This window comes from Alexandromys fortis, unplaced genomic scaffold (genome assembly GCF_014885135.2).
Source record: "Alexandromys fortis isolate MF-2015 unplaced genomic scaffold, M_Fortis_MF-2015_v1.1 scaffold_9, whole genome shotgun sequence".
Classification (NCBI taxonomy): Eukaryota; Metazoa; Chordata; class Mammalia; order Rodentia; family Cricetidae; genus Alexandromys; species Alexandromys fortis.
The window spans coordinates 1,082,646-1,099,831 of NW_026067892.1; the positions used below are offsets into that span (position 1 = coordinate 1,082,646).

Here is a 17,186-nt window from a genome sequence, read left to right on the forward strand (position 1 = left end):
TATTTATTTATTTATTATGTATACAATATTCTGTCTGTATGCCCGAAGGCCAGAAGAGGGTGCCAGACCTCTTTACAGATGGTTGTGAGCCACCATGTGGTTGCTGGGAATTGAACTCAGGACCTTTGGAAGAGCAGGCAATGCTTTTAACCACTGAGCCATCTCTCCAGCCCCCTTTGAATGCTTTCTTAGCTCCTACCTTTCCTCTCTCTCTTTGGACTCAGACAACAAACATGTTAGATTTTGGTCACAGTCTCTTGAGGCTCCGTCCATTTCTACTCCCCACAACCCACTTTCTCTCTGCTGTTCAGACAATATTTTCTGAGCTTTGAGCAATTTCCATTTTTTCTGTCTTCAGGTTTACTGTTTTCCCCTCCTCTGTTACCTTTGTTTTGCTGTTGAATCCTTCCAGTGAGGAAAAAGGCTTCCTTCCGTTGTTGGAACTTGAACGTTTAGTGTGACTGACAGGGTCTATAGTGTTGAAGCCCTGCTTCCCTCTTTGTTACACTGCCCTTGTTGCTATCTGTCTGGGTAGTTCTTCCTGCCACCCACCCACCTACCCACTGATCTACCATCCATCCACTGATCCACCCACCCATCCACTCACCCATCCATCTACCCATCCACTCATCCACCCACCCATCCATCCATCCACTCATCCACCCACCCATCCATCCATCCACTCATCCACCCACCCATCCATCCATCCACTCATCCACCAAATTTATTCATCCACCCACTCACCACCCACCCACCCACCCATCCATCCATCCATCCATCTACTTTTCTACCCATCCACTGAACATTGTATTCATCATCCATCCATCCATGCATCCATACATAGAGTTACCCACCTATGGATTCCATTCATCCATCCACATATTCATCTACTTTGTCCACTGATCCATCCATCCATCCATCCATACATCCATACATACATACATAGAGCTACCCCCCTATGGATTCCATTCATCCATCCACATATTCATCTACCTTGTCCACGGATCCATCCAGCCATCCATGTCTATTCATCCATCCATCCATCCATCCATCCATCCATCCATCCTTCCATCCATCCATGTGTCCATCCACCCACCCACTTCTGCATCCATATATCCATCTAAACACTGGTTCCCTCACCCAGCCATCATCCATCTCCCCATCCACACATTCCCCACCAATCTACCTACCCACTGACCCATGCACCTAGCCATCCAGCATCTACTCACCCATCATCCTCCATCCACCTCGCCATCAATCTGCTATTTTTTTTTAAGACAGGGTCTTAGTATATAGACCTGCCTGGTTTGGAACTCACCATGTAGGCCAGGCCGACTTTGAATTCACCTGCCTCTGCCACACCAGTGCTGAGATTAAAGGTGTGCATCATCACACCTGGCCCACCTACCTACCTATCCATCCATCCATCCATTCATCCATCCACCCACCCATCCATCCATCCATCCACCCACCCACCCACCCACCCATCCATCCATCGTTTGTCCATCCATCATCCACCCACCTGCCTGCCCCTACATTCATCTTCCCACCCGTTCACTTATCCCACCCACCCATCCAGTCACCCACCTATCTGCCCACCCCTACACTTACCCATCCATCCACTCACCAGTTTTGAGTCCCTCCCACTTCAGGGCCCTCGCCTTTCCTGTCTCTTCTGCCAGAAACACTCTTCCTCCAAGCCTTCACAGTCTCCCTCTCTCCCTTTATTTCCATCTGTTCAGATGTCACCGCTTCAAAGATCAGCTGTAGCCTGGGGTGCAGCTCAATGGTAGAGTGCTTCCGTGCAAGGCCCGGGATCACACACACACACCCACACCACAAGCTCTAACATGGCCCCCCACTCACACTTTCCTCGTAGCCAACATTATTTTCTTGAAGCCAGACTAGCACTTGAAATTACATCATTTTTTATTGTGGTGTAGCTCCCCTTTTGGCATGAAAGGTCCTTGATCTTGTGGATCCTGTCGGCTAGTTACCTACTGTGTGCCCCACCCTGGCCCCAGGTTAGTACTACACACAGTAGGTGTTCAGGAACTATTTGGTGAACACGCTCAAGGCTCTAGCCCTGGCTGCCCTGGCATTCTCTTTGTAGACCAGGCTGGCCTTGAACTCAGAGATTCGCCTGTCTCTGCCTCCCGAGTGCTGGGACTAAAGGTGTGCGCCACCACTGCCTGACTTGTAGCCTGGGATTCATCAGGACGCAGCACAGTGTTGGTGCCAGCTTCATCGTCCTGCTGTGTTGGACAGCGGGTCTCCCACATAAAGTGCCAGGCTCTTGTGGAATATGGATTCCGTGTGGGGTGGGGACCAGAGTCCTGCATGTCTTGATGGGTAATTCGGATGATGACTGTGCCCTACCACCCCCACCCCACGGTCTCGTCTCTTGTGCGTGCGCGTGCGCACGTGCTCTCCCACTGACCACCCCTAAGCCTCGGGCCCACAGTTTGAGCGGTGGAGCCTTAGCTGCTCTGAGACTCAGTTTCCATGCCTATGAAGTCCTGTGCCTGCTGCTGCCTGGACTCAGCAAGTTGCTCAGTCGGCGTCCGGTGCCCTCCTTTGGGCCTGAGGGGCTCTGGATGCTGCTTCTGTTTGCTTCCCGTGTCCAGTGTTCAGCCTCCTGCATAGACCCACGCCCCACCCCCCACCCCCCACCAGTGGAGCTTTGTCTGTTGTATTTCTGCAGAGCTGCTCAGGGGTTGAGGGGGATTCTGGAATTTTGACAGTCAAGGGAACATTATGCAAATGATATGCAAAGCAGCAGCTAATGAGCCCTGATTGCATTGGCACTGGTGCTGGGGAACACGTGGATAACTGTGCCAGGGTGGGGGCAGGGGCAGTGAGTGTTTTGGGTGCTGGGCAAGAAGACACAGCAGGGATGGTGGAAGTGGATATGGCGGGGAAGGGCAGGAGGGCAGCTGCTTTGTGTCCTAGGTATGACACTATCCTCCCTATGCTGTCTCTCCAAGGGGTTGCGGACAACGGCTGAGGTCATGAGCGAACTAGAGCTGCAGTGGTGGGGTCTTCCCAGCAGTAGATGGGCCAGACTGGGCTAATGGTAGGGGTGTCGTGGCAGGGATGTTCTCCGTGGAGAGGTGACAGAAGGGTCTGCTTCTCCCACAGGGTCCGTCTGGTGTCTCAGTGTGGGAAGGCAGGACTTGGGTCTGCCAGGCAGCAGCAGATGGGCTGGGTCAAGCTCACTGGGAGGGGGCAGCTGTCTTCCGTGTCCCTGGGTGGAGCCTCTCTTTGGAAGAAACAGATCTCGGCTTGGGAGCTGGTGGGTGGGCAGAGGGACTCTCCAGCACCTGGGAACCAATCTCTCCCATCCCCCAGCGTGGCCCTCTCCAGAGAGCCTGTACCCTGGAGCACTCAGCATCTCCACCCTCTAGGCCTGAGAACAGCTGATGGTGGACTTTCCCCAAGGCTAGATGTTACCTCGAAGGTCATTTTCAGGCACCGTGCCACCACTAGACTGACCACACCTTCAGATACAGCGTCTCTGTTTCGCTTTTGATCTGAAAATGAGGATTGAACTTGGTTATGAACCCTACAGACTTTGAGTAACTGTTGCCACGTTTTCCAATTAAGTCTTTCATAAGACAGTCGCAAAGATCATAACGGTTGTCGGCAGAGGGTTCCAATCCCAGTCCAACCCTTTCTTGACTTTATCACCTTGGGAAAATGTCTTGGTCTCAGAGCGTATTTCCTAGTGGGCTCTGTAGCCTTCTGGTGGCTGGTGGCCTCTAGCTTACAGGGGACTTGCCGCCTTGGGCCAGCATTGAGTGCTGTGTACTTCTGCAGTCTGTGGCTGGCAGCAGTGTTCTGGCCGAGAGGGACTTGGGTGATGGATGTGGATGAGGTTGTCGTTAACCCGACAACCCCTGTGATCCCCACCCTCAGGAGGATGGAAGGCTGAAGGCCAACCTGGGCTATGCAGCGAGGGCAAAGAGAGACTCGACTGCGCAATTTATCAGGACCCTGCCCCCAAATGAAGATTAAGACTTTTTGGGGGTGCTAGCAAGATGACTTAGGGGGAAAGGGACTTGCAGCCAACTCTGGTCACCTGAGTTCAACCCCAGAACCCATATCTCCTGCAAGCTGTCTTCTAATTCCCAGTTCACTGTAGCATAGGGTGGGCATGCACATGCGTGCACATACACACACATAGGCATGCGTGCGTGCACACACGCACACAGACAAGAGTGTGGGACTAGTGAGATGACTCAGCAAAATATTCATACACAGGGTTGGAGAGATGGCTCAATGGTTAAGAGAACACTGGCTGCTCTTAACCTGCGTTGCATTTCCAGCAGCCACATGATGGCTCACAACCATCCGTAATGAGATATAGCGCCCTCTTCTGGCCTGCAGGCTACATGCAGAAGATATAAAACAAATCAAGCTGGGAATGCTGATCCATTCCTTTAATTCCAGCACTTGAGAGGCAGAGAAAGATGATCTCTGAGTGTGAGGCCAGCCTGCTCTGTAGGGTAAGTTCCAAGACAACCAGGACTACATAGAGAAACTCTGTCTTCTAAAATTAAAAACCAAACCAACCAACCAAATAAATAAATCTGTGAGTTGTGGAAATGGCTCAGTCAGTGAAATGCTTGCCTCAAAAGCTTGAGGACCTGAGTTCAAATCCCCAGCACCCACATAAAAACCAGCGACTTAGTGGTACATGTGTTTAATCCCAACACTGGGGAAGTGGAGACGAGAGGACCCCCGGGCTCCATGGCCAGCCCACGGGTGAGCTCCAGATTCAGTGGAGGACCTTGTCTCAAGGCTCCTGAGAATTGGCCACTGGGCTCCGCACACACCTGCATTAAAAAATTATCCTTACTTTTGCTGGATGGTGGTGGCGCACACCTTTAATCGCAGTACTTAGGAAGCAGAGGCAGGCAGATCTCTGTGAGTTCGAGGTTAGCCTGGTCTACAAAGTGAGTTCCAGGACAGCCAGGTCTACACAGAGAAACCCTGTCTCTTGGGGGGGGGGACCTTTGCTTTTAATAAGGCTGTGTGGTGGTGCGCACCGCCCTTAACCCAGCACTCGGCAGAGGCAGGAAGATCTCTGTGGGTCTACGCAGTGAGGCTTGGGCTAGTAGGGCCCCATGAGAGGTCTCGAATATAAATGCATGAATCTGTATAATGGGTATGATTTCTAGGTTGTGTGAGTTTCAGTCAACCTGGCAGGACTTGGGGGTGGGGGGTCAGGTCACTGAGCCGGGATGTTAAAGCTGACTGAAATGTCTTGGCGAGCAGCTCAGCGTGAGGTGAGGTGTGAAGGCTGGAGCGGGAGCACCGCATACCCTGCGGGGAGACTGGCGGCCGATGGTGGGGGGGAATGTGCGACCGAGGGTGCTGGCAGCGAAAAGACAACGAGATGCGAGATGCGGAGTGTTCACGGGTCACCGCGGCGTGGTGCAGAAAGAGGGCGTCCCCTGCCGTCCACCCAAGGAGGACATCTGTGTGCAGCATTACCCGGTTGCCATAGAAACGAGCAGCGGGGCGGTGGGTGGCTGGGGAAGGAGGCGGGTCGGGAAGGGGGGGGGAGGACCGGCGCGTGGGGGCAGGGAGCTGGCTCCTGCAGTTCGGGCGCTGTCGCCTCCCGAGCCAGAACTCGCCGGAGGGGACCCCGAGGACACGGAGCCCCGAGCCCTGCACCAGGCCCCCGCCCCACCTGCCATCACGGAGCAGGTGGCCAAGCAGCCCTTCCGGCCCTGGCCTGGCCCAGCCAGGGCAATAAGAGCTCACCTGTCCCCAGCTCGGTGCCCAGCCGGGTTCAGGTAGGCGATGGGGTTCTGGAGAAGTCTGCGTGGAGAGTGGGGACCGAGCGCCCCTGCCTTCCTGCTGGTGTACCTGCTAGCAAACGAGCAGGTCCGAGGGGCTCCGGGGTCGCATTGGGACTGTCTCCTGTCTGTCGTCTTGTCTCTCCTCTGTACCTCCCTCCCTGTCTGCACCACAGGTGTGACTTTGTAGAGCTGCCCCACTCCCCAGAGGCAATGGGCTCAGGCCCTCCCCCAGGTCCGTGCCAGACAGGGAGGGGCCAGGCGTGGGAAGGAGTGCGCTTGTTCTCACCCCCACCCCCATCCCCCACCCCGCCAGGGATCTGCTAGTCTCTGGCCGTTTGTCCCAAACCTCCGTCTGACGCCAGAACCTCTGGGGTGACTCCTGGGTGGTCTTGTACCCTGGCTCCAAGTCAGGCCATCTAAGTCCCTCCCCGCTCCGGATGGGATGGGGAGGATGGGATGACCCTGCAACTCTCAAAGGGCTCTCGACCCAACCCACCAGCCAGCCAGGGATTTCCACGTTGGGGTGGGTGGCTTGTGGCCTTCCTCCGCCTTCTCTGTCCCTCTGCAGTGGTGCTGCCGGGGACCTGCACACTGCTACTGGGGTAGCAGGGACACTGCAGAAAAGCTACCGCTGTTGCTACGGAGGAGGAGGAGGCAGAGTGGAGCGCTGGGGAGGAGCTGAGCAGAGGTAGCCAGGAAACCCTACCTCAGGCTAGGGCCCCACTTCTGTACCCAGCACCCACTGGCCATTTGACTGAGTTCTTTGCTTGGTCCTGCACGACCTGTGAGCCTCCCTCCTTCCCCAGGGCTTTCAGAGGCCCGGCTGCACGGTGGAAGCCCCCTGTAGGTTATGGGGTCGCTGATTTCTGCAAATGTCAAGAACAGTCTGGGAGTGTGGAAGGCAGGGGCCTGCCTGGGAGGTGAGAGAGCAGAGGTGGGCTGGCAAGGAGGGGGTCGGGGGTGCCGATCTTCCCCTCACAGCTCCAGCTCCCCCCTCCTCCTTCATGAAGCCTTGAACTGGTCTCTATGTGCTCTGCCCTCTGAAGCCAGGCCCACTGGCCTCAGGGTCATCAGCTGCCACCTTGGTCCCCCAGCAGGGCTTAGTGATCTCTGGAAGACAGGGTCTTTTAACCAGCGCCTGCTGTAGCCTGGCCTCCACTTCCCCCTTCCTGCCTCGTCTGTCCAATCCCCCACCCGTTCCTGACAGGGTGCAGTTTTTATGTGATGTTTGCTATATTTTCATTGTCAGTAGACATAGTGGGGTGTAGTGCCCACACCCAGTTATCTGCAGCCAGGCTGAGACCCCATTTTCCCCGGGAGCTCCTCCACAACAGAGAGCCCACGAGAGGTCCTGGCACTCAGAGACCTGGAGCTGAGAGAGACCTGGGCTCCATCCAGGCCATGTATATGTCAGCTGCCCAGCCCCCAATTCTAAAGTCACTGCTCCTCTCCTCTCAGCTGTACCCCACCAATAGAAGTCCCCCTGGCTTCAGAGTAATAGGACCTCTGTACCCACCCCCTACCTGCGACCCCTCTCCAAGTTGCCTCCCAGTGGGGAACTCTGAGGCCCTGTTCCTGCCCCACTGTAGGTCTTCTAGGGAAACCTTAGAGATAAAAGCCAGACCTCACCCCAGCTCTCCCTCTGTCTCTGGGAGGAAACTTCAAGTCTCCTGGCCTGGAAGACCCAAGTCATCCACCTCCTCCACCTGGTGCCCCTATGCCTTCCAGACCCCTCTCTCCTCCCCCACTCAGTCTGCTGCCACCATAAATGCTGTGTGGTTCTACCTCAGGACCTTTGCGCTGGCTGGGCCCTCAGGCTGGATGCTCCTCCCTCGGGTCTTTGTATAGCACAGTTCCCGGCCCTGGCCGTGGTCCCCTGCCCCCCTCCATGCCACCCTTCTCCACAGTACTTGTCAGCATGCGGCCTACTCTGTCTCGCCAGTCCAGCCCCTTAGAATGTCGTCCCAGGCTCGGAGCTCCCCACTGCAGCTTGCCTCTGTTCTGAGAACCAGGGTCCCTGCCTCAGGAGGGGCTGGTGCACTCCTGAGCTTCAGGGGGCTCTGGGATTTGGTGTCCTCAGTGAGAGGGCAGCGTCCTTACCTAGGCAGTGGTCCAAGGCCCCAGGCTGTGATGCGGTGTGACTCCCCTGAGAGACTGGAATGCTGGGAGAAGAAGCTGCCGCAACTGCCCCCACCACACTTCATCCTGCCAACACTCGCTGCTTTCTGTCACCTGGGGTCTCTACTGTGGGAAAACCCCACACCCGCATAGCTAGCAGCCCAGCCTCTACTCAAAGTCGTCCTGGATACATGGGTTCAGGACAGACAGACTGGACAGACTGGTGCCTAGAGAGGGCACTGGCATTTGATCACTGGCTAAGGCTAAGGGGGTGAATCTAGAGCAGAGGGCAGACGGCGGTGCTCCCAGCCCCCCTTCTGTTCCCCATCTTTGGGTACTCACTTACGACCCCTCACACTTCGCCTTGAGACAGGATGGGAAGGTGGAGCCCCTTGGGTCCCTTGCCCTGCAGACTTGGAGCTAAGGCCTGGGGTGAAGGCCAAGCCTCATTCCTGCTGGACAGTTCGAGGCCCCTGGGACCTGGCCTTTCTTTACTGTCACCATCTCACCGGAATGTGTGTGCCCTAAGGTGGCGGGGACATGTTGTGCCTCCCCGTCCAGCAACAGCTCACCCAGGGAAGATCTGTGGGGCTGGACATGCTGAGTCCTTCACCAGGCTGGGAGTAGTCCCACAGGAGTGTGGGACTGTGTTTGGGGGTGAAAATCCAGAGCAGGTTGGAGGGTGCCCTCTGAGGATCTGCCCTCTAACCCCTTCTGGAGTCCACCAAGCTTCTGGTTGCTCAGTAGCGCCCCCTGGGTCCTGGGTCTCCCTGAGTCTCAGCACAGGTGAGACAGGAGCCTGCTGTCTCCTTTAGGGGCCAGCATCTGTGAAGCCATCATTTCGAAGAGAAGTCCCCTGGGGACCTGCAGGCATATGAAATAGGGTCAAATGCATTTGTTTGTTTTATCCGAGACGTGGTCTCATGTAGGTCAAGCTGCTTTAAATTAGCCGTATAGGGAAGGCTGATTCTCCTGCCTGCACCACTGCTTGCTGGGAGAACAGGGGTGCACCACGACACATGCCCAGGCCCGGCTTCTCACCAGGACCCCAGCGTCCGAGATGAACCCAGAAGTTCAGGAGGAGTGCCAGCCATTGGCTGACTCAGCGGTGTTGACCGTAGAGCAAGGCCGGCCTGCCTCTGCCCACTGTGCTGGTGACCCATTCTCCATCTGCCCCAGGATAGGTGGCATGCACTCCCTCAGCTCCTCAAGTGAGGAAACTGAGGCACAGGTAGCTGAGGTCCTACCACTGAGAAGTGGCAGCGCTGTGATTTGAGCCTAGTCTTCAGTCCTCCATGGCCTGGGGGCCAGTGTGCTGCAAAGCCAGGGTGGGGCCCTGAACCCCCACTGAAGGAGGGACCAGGGGCAGCAGGCTTGAGGAAGCGCGGCCAGAGGAGGCTGGGCTGGAGGAGGGGCGGGGTGGGGAGGGATGTGGGGGACAACACAGCACCTCACCGCTAAGCCCACTTCTTTGTACTGCATGGCATCCTAACAGAGGCTTGTCTGCCTTGCCCATTTATTTGTTGTTGTTGTTTCTAGACAGGGTTTCTCTGTGTAGCCATGGCTGTCCTGGAACTCTCTTTGTAGATCACGCTGGCCTCAAACTCAGAGATCCACCTGCCTCTGCCCCCCAGTGCGCCACCACTGCCTGGCTTGCTCTGACCAGGGAGAAGAGAGCTGGGAGCCACTGGGCATGTGTGGAACTTGAGGCTGCCCTGACTGACCCAGGAGTCTGAGGACATTGCAGTGGTGGGCTGGACACCTGGGAGCAGGGACAGAGGAGGACCCAGCCAGCCCAGAGTGCCTTGAGTGCTGTATGGCCTAGGCCTGCTGCTTCACCTCTCTGCCTGATTGCACACACCCACACCCCATGCTCTCATCTGGCTTTCTCCTCTTCTCCTGGGGAGGCGGGGCTCAGAAGGGACCTGAAGAGAGGAGGGGACTTTATCTGTAGCCAGGGTTGGACCCAATTCCACCATTCACCACCTTCGTATATGCCTCGTGCCTCAGTTTCTCCGTCTTTACATGTAGATGAGGTACATGTAAAGCATGTAGACCGGTACCTAGCCCAGAGTGGACACTCAGTGAATATGAGCTGGTGACCGCCAGGATTGATGTCACCACTTTTACAGCAGTGGCTGGGGCTCCAGCTCAGCTGAGAGCGCCTGTCGGCATGCAGAAGTCCTGTTCAGTATACACTGGGCATGGTAGCCCAGTGACCCTGTCACTGGGGAGGTGGAGGCAGGGGCATCAAAAACTCAAGATCATCATCTACTATATAGTGAATGTGAGGCAGCCTGGGCTATATAAGGCATGTGAGGCAGCCTGGGCTATGTAAGGCCTGCCAGCAGCAACAATAATACGTGCTATATAATAAAGAAAGTGGACTTGGAGCAGGACTCTGGGCTCCCAATCCTAGGTGCTCTTTCCCTTCAGGGAATGCTAATTAGGGTTCCCAAGAGACAGACCAGCAGCCAGAAGGAGACGGGGAGAAGGAGGCTTCTGTGAGGCTGAGAGAGAGGAAAGTGGGGAGCTGCTGGTCCATCTCTCAACCCCAGCATCAGGGGACTGGGGAAGCAGGGGTTCCCATGTCGCTGGGCAGGAGTGCCCCCAGCGGTATTATCTTTCCTCTGCCCCCCCACCCCTGGATGTAGATGCCCGTGCACCCTGGGGGGAAGGCTCCTTTCCCTGTGTCCATCCCTCTACTCCACTCTCCACTCTGCCCAGGGATGCACGCCAGTCGGATGTACCCCTTCAGTCCCGCCAAGTGGGCGTTGGCCCCTAGAGTCTCCCACCTGCTTGGTCCTAGCTCCACCCCCCAAGCCAGTGGGTACAGACACAGGACGGACAGCAAACCCGTGCTTACTGGCTGTTGCCGTGACCCTCATGGCCTGAAGCAGTGTTAGCTGCTGGGCAGCTGGTCACCTTGGAATGACTGTTCCCCGGCACCCTGTCATACTTTCCCAGGCCCCCAACAGACTCCTCACAGTGACACCCCTGAGCCTGTGGCTTGGTGATTGCCACCTGTTGATATTGATGATGACCGGCTATAGGGAACCGGATGTGGTGGCCTTTGCCTCGCCTGGGAGCCTGCTGGGTGTGCCACAGGAAGTGCCAGATGCCAGTCACACCCACTTCCTGACCCCTGTAACAGCCCCATCATTAAGAAGAACGTGGCCTTTTGTAGGAGGGGAACCTCCTCCTGCCTGCGAGAGAGAGTGTGTGTGTGTGTGTGTAGCACTGGGGGCTCATTTGACACCCCTCTTCCACCATCTAACCTGCCTCCCTTCTAAGCACATCCCATGTGGGTACAACCCGGAGTAGCTGGAACGTAGATGGCTGGGCTGGGCTGGATAACTCAACTAATTCTCTCTCTCTTTCTCTCTCTCTCTCTCTCTCTCTCTCTCTCTCTCTCTCTCTCTCTCTCTCTCATAAATTAAGACTTTTTATTTATTTATTTTTTTAAATATTTATTTATTTATTATGTATACAATAGTCTGTCTGTGTGTATGCCTGCAGGCCAGAAGAGGGCACCAGACCTCATTACAGATGGTTGTGAGCCACCATGTGGTTGCTGGGAATTGAACTCAGGACCTTTGGAAGAGCAGGCAGTGCTCTTAACCGCTGAGCCATCTCTCCAGCCCCAAGACTTTTTATTTTTAATCATGCGTATATTTGTGTGTGGGTCTGGTGCCTGGACTTACAGGAGGATATGAGTCACCTGGCGTGGGTGCTGGGACCCAAACTCCGGTCCCCTGGAAGAGCAGCAAGCATTCCTAGCCTCTGGGTCGTCTCTCCAGTCCCACATCTAATTCTGAAGTCAGATCATTTTCCAGCAAGGCCTAGAGGGACCACATAACTGCCCAGAGTCAGAGCAAGTTGGTACTGGACCTTTCCTGTGCCACACACTACCTCAGCTGGGAGCCCAGGAGAGTCATGCAAGCCCTGCTGTCTGAGCCTTGGGGCTCTCGGCCTGACACTCCAGGTCCTAGCCAGACTGTCCCTGCTGATGCTGGGAGGACACCCTCAGCCAAGCTCTGTGGTCTTTCTAAAATAGTCCTTTTTATATAAAATAGTCCCGTGTGTGTGTGTGTGTGTGTGTGTGTGTGTTTGTGTGTGTGTGTGTGTGTGTTTTCCAGCCAGGCCGCTCTGTGTGGTGTCACGTCACTTGGCCTGTGTGGCTTGGGATGGGTGCAGGCTGCAAGTCTGCTCTGTCATTCCCTTAGCCAGTATCCCAGCAGCATGGACTTGGGTCACCCCCAGCCTTTGTTGCCCCGCCCTGTTGCACTGAACCAGCTTGTGGGTGATTGGCTTGTGCTCTGAATGGGAATTCCTAGCCAACACGTGGCGGGGGAGAATCCATCCTGTGAGACCAGGCCATGACAGTACCGCCCCATCCCCTGTCACAGAGGCCAAGAGGCTTGTGGCAATTCTGATCTTCAGTCCCAGGTGGCACAAGGAGGCCATACTGGATCATCACAGGAATGGGGCACCAGGCCCAGAAGGAGAGAAACGGGGCTGGGGGAGGGGCATCTCACCCAGGATCCTCACGTGTTGGTGCCACTTGCCTTGAGCCTGAGGGACAGTGGCCTCTCCCAGGTGGAGCTGAAGCTTGCAGAGCTGGTCAACCCTCACCCAGAGACCTCACGGGTCAGGGTTCAAGCCCATAGCTGCATCGCACAGACAAGGAAATGCCCAGGAGCCGTGGCTGCCTCTTTGAAGGCTAAGCCCTTGGCTCTCTGTGGCTTGTTTCCTGATCATTGAACAATTCTCAGCTGAGTGACAGCGAGGCCCGGGAGGGGAGGGGTGTGCCCCCTGGCCCCCGGGGCAGAGCCTGGCCTAGATTGGGCAGCTGTGATGCTGATGACAGATCCGGGACAGACACAGGCCCGGGATATTGTGTAGATCACAGTGTGACCCCAGGGCCAGAGAACCACGTGATCAGCTGTGTGCGGGAGACTGCAGACAGCTAATGGGGCTGTCAAGGCAGGACTTGGACAGCCAAAAGAAGATGGGCAGGGTCCAACTGGAAAAATTGGGGGAACCCTTAGCTCGGGATATAAGTGGGAGAAAGATCTCCTGTCATGACAGAAGCTGGGACTCCAGGGGACAAGACCAGAGGCTCTGTGTTGGGTCCAGCTGGGTCAGGTGGTGCTGAGGAGAGTGGGGCACCAGCTAGGAACCCAACTGGCGCTCCCTGGTATGCGAGGAAGGCTTGTATAAGCTAAAAGGGAGGGCTTCCTCAGGGAGATAGATGGCTTTTGAGGAGAGGCTGTCAGCAGAATCCTGGGAGGCAGAAGGAGCAGGCGTGGAGACCACGCACCAGAAACTACAGACTGAATCCTGGGGTTATCCTCGGCATGGGAAGCCCTTCCAGGAGGCCGCCATCCAAGTTTGAGGCTCATCTCTGGGCCCGGACTAGGACATGAACCACTTCCCTCATCTCTGTGGCCCTCTCCCTTGCAGCTTGTGAGCGGGAAGCCCCTGACTGCCCATCCGCACCTGCCCGGCTCCCTCTGGCTACGCCATGTCTGGCTCCTACGATGAAGCCTCGGACGAGGTCACAGACAGCTTCTGGGAGGTGAGCAGAGGTCTAGGCTCTTGTCTGTACCCCGACTCAACCTGTGACCTCAGCCTTGCTCCCCAATTCCTTGGGCCTCTTCAGAATTCCCAGTGTCCAACAGGCAGCTAAGGCCTTGAAAGTAGGGTAAGAGTCATGGCCTGCTGTTGCTCCCTGGACGCTGCCTGTAGCAGCTCACACTCTGGGACCAGGCCCCTCCCTAGTGGACAATGCCCAGCCCTTCCCACCAGCGTCTGCTGTACTTCACAGTTCTCATAGCCTACCTAGCTGTTCCCACTCTACCCTCTGCATGGTGGGCAGAGGGTGGACTTCTGAACCGGAGAGCTGGGACTCAACAACCTCACAGAGGTAGAGGCGAGACTATAAGCCAGCATTTCAGGAGCTTCTGAGAGTATTTGAGCCTTGGAGGAAAAAAAAATATGTATATATTGCTTTTGGCTTTGGAACCAAAAAGCAAACTGGCGGGCCTAGATTAATAAGTGCTTAATGAGATGTCCACAAAACATAATATTGTGTCAAGAAACAGTAGCTCCGCTTGCGCTTATATGACTCGTATAAATATAATAGATTTAGCTCACAAGAGCAAAATGAATAATTCATTCTAGCCCAAGTCCAAATTATATAAAACCCCTTCTGCTTTTTATGGCAGTGAGGAGGTTTTGGAGAAGGTGGGTAGGTGGAGACCGTGGGGTCTGACGTGGAGTTCCGGGACTCCGCGAGGTGGATGGCAGGAGGCGCCGCGCCCCCTGCAGGCCAGGGCCAGGATCACAGGGGCTCCCGGTCACTAGCTGCTCTGCCGCCAGGTGGGGAACTACAAGCGGACGGTGAAACGCATTGACGATGGCCACCGCCTGTGCAACGACCTCATGAGCTGCGTGCAGGAGCGCGCCAAGATCGAGAAAGCCTATGCGCAGCAGCTCACCGACTGGGCCAAGCGCTGGCGCCAGCTCATCGAGAAAGGTGCCCCACCCCCGGGCTCTAGCGGGTGCCCCAGGGAGGGACCCCAGTGCACCAGCCTCCCAGCCACAGGGCTTTTCACAATCAGGGTGCCCCTTTATTCTCCTGCTTTGTACAACTCGAGAGTGAACACACACACACACACAATCATCAGTTTTTCTTTTGAAAGAAACTTCCCAAAAAGTCACATTTATAGTGCAGAGAAGCCCTGGCTACCCTGAGCCAGCTTCACCGCTAACAATAACATTTCACTGTAGCTTTCTGTTTTGAGACAGAATCTTTTTTTAAAAATATTTATTTATTTACTTATTATGTATACAATATTCTGTCTGTGTGTATGCCTGAAGGCCAGAATAGGGCACCAGACCTCATTACAGATGGTTGTGAGCCACCATGTGGTTGCCAGGAATTGAACTCAGGACCTTTGGAAGAGCAGGCAATGCTCTTAACCGCTGAGCCATCTCTCCAGCCCTTGAGACAGAATCTTATGTAGCCCAGGCTGCCCTCCAACCCTCTGTGTGGCTGAGAATGACCCTGAAATCCTGATGTTTCTTCCTCCCCTTCCTAAATTGAAGATTCCAGGTGTAGCTGGCCATGCCTAGCTTCTNCCCCCCCCCCCACCTCTCTCTTGTTTCTTTAGACAGACTGTAACCCTCACACCTAGAACTCCCTCTGCAGCCCAGGCTGGCCATAAACTTGAGATCTGCCCCAGGCGTTTCCTCGTTAGCATGCACGTTTTTTTCTGAACTGTTTTTGGGAAGTTAGCATTAGCACCCTGACCCCCATTCCCAAACTCTCCAAATATCGAAGAACGCCAGTTGCTCGGGCCACCATCCTTCAGCTGTCATAATCAGGGAGTTTATAAAGCTCAGAAAGGCACAGGCCTTTAATCCCAGCACTCGGGAAGCAGAGGCGGGTGGGTCTCTGTGAGTTCGAGCCCAGCCTGGTCTACAGAGTGAGTTCCAGGACTGTACAGAGAAACCCTGTCTCAAAAGTCAACAACTTAGAAAATAAAAAAAGAGGATGGATAAAAGTTTGAGGACAGTGTGGGAAGGGGTTTCTGTTGCCCCTGGAACTGGGGAAGCATTAGAGGACCGTGGGCATTGTGTGCTGGGGTCCCTTAGCTCCTTGACTTTCCCCCAGGTCCGCAGTATGGCAGTCTGGAGCGGGCCTGGGGCGCCATGATGACAGAGGCAGATAAGGTGAGCGAGCTGCACCAGGAGGTGAAGAACAGCCTGCTGAACGAGGACCTGGAGAAGGTCAAGAACTGGCAGAAGGACGCCTACCACAAGCAGATCATGGGTGGCTTCAAGGAGACCAAGGAGGCAGAGGATGGCTTCCGCAAGGCCCAGAAGCCCTGGGCCAAGAAGATGAAGGAGGTGCGTCAGACAGGCGGGATGGGGGGCCAGCTCAGGGGTGGCATGTCACAGGAGGGCATCTGTGGAAAGGGAGGGCACTCACAGGACAACAACATCTGCAGAAAGAACTGTCCACAAGGGGTCTCTAGTACCCAGTGTGCTTCCCCCAGCACACAGCCAGAAGGCTCCACAGATCCCATGATAGACATGTCTGCAGAGACTGTGAGCCGTGTTGTGTGGGGCAGCTCCTGCAGATGAGGGCATCGGGTAAAGCCTTGTAGCCAGAGCCAGCAGCTGCTTGCCTCTTAAAAGGGCTACTCCACAGTGTCGGGGGATGGGCAGTCAGGTATTGGTGAGGGGTGACCATGTGCACACCCACCTTGGCCTTCTCCCCACAGCTGGAGGCAGCCAAGAAGGCCTATCATCTGGCTTGCAAAGAGGAGAAGCTGGCCATGACTCGGGAGATGAACAGTAAGACGGAGCAGTCGGTCACCCCTGAGCAGCAGAAGAAACTTCTGGACAAAGTGGACAAGTGCAGGCAGGACGTGCAGAAGGTACCTGTGGGGAGGACATGCAGAAGGTCCCTGTGGGGAGGACGTGCAGAAGGTCCCTGTGGGGAGGACGTGCAGAAGGTCCCTGTGGGGAGGACGTGCAGAAGGTCCCTGTGGGGAGGACGTGCAGAAGGTCCCTGTGGGGAGGACGTGCAGAAGGTCCCTGTGGGGAGGACGTGCAGAAGGTCCCTGTGGGGAGGACGTGCAGAAGGTCCCTGTGGGGAGGACGTGCAGAAGGTCCCTGTGGGGAGGACGTGCAGAAGGTCCCTGTGGGGAGGACGTGCAGAAGGTCCCTGTGGGGAGGACGTGCAGAAGGTCCCTGTGGGGAGGACGTGCAGAAGGTCCCTGTGGGGAGGACGTGCAGAAGGTCCCTGTGGGGAGGACGTGCAGAAGGTCCCTGTGGGGAGGACGTGCAGAAGGTCCCTGTGGGGAGGACGTGCAGAAGGTCCCTGTGGGGAGGACGTGCAGAAGGTCCCTGTGGGGAGGACGTGCAGAAGGTCCCTGTGGGGAGGACGTGCAGAAGGTCCCTGTGGGGAGGACGTGCAGAAGGTCCCTGTGGGGAGGACGTGCAGAAGGTCCCTGTGGGGAGGACGTGCAGAAGGTCCCTGTGGGGAGGACGTGCAGAAGGTCCCTGTGGGGAGGACGTGCAGAAGGTCCCTGTGGGGAGGACGTGCAGAAGGTCCCTGTGGGGAGGACGTGCAGAAGGTCCCTGTGGGGAGGACGTGCAGAAGGTCCCTGTGGGGAGGACGTGCAGAAGGTCCCTGTGGGGAGGACGTGCAGAAGGTCCCTGTGGGGAGGACGTGCAGAAGGT

The 17,186-nt window shown here is 55.9% G+C and overlaps 1 protein-coding gene across 1 annotated transcript in view; it reads left to right on the forward strand.

Moving 5' to 3' along the window:
• Pacsin1 (protein kinase C and casein kinase substrate in neurons 1) overlaps positions 1 to 17,186 on the forward strand; it is a 37,569-nt gene that overhangs the window by 14,721 nt on the left and 5,662 nt on the right. The window contains exons 2-5 of the mRNA XM_050139725.1: positions 13,395 to 13,509; positions 14,313 to 14,469; positions 15,610 to 15,845; positions 16,223 to 17,184. Coding sequence (XP_049995682.1) covers positions 13,456 to 13,509; positions 14,313 to 14,469; positions 15,610 to 15,845; positions 16,223 to 17,184 — 1,409 coding nt within the window. The 5' untranslated portion in view covers positions 13,395 to 13,455. The remainder of the gene's footprint in view (positions 1 to 13,394; positions 13,510 to 14,312; positions 14,470 to 15,609; positions 15,846 to 16,222; positions 17,185 to 17,186) is intronic.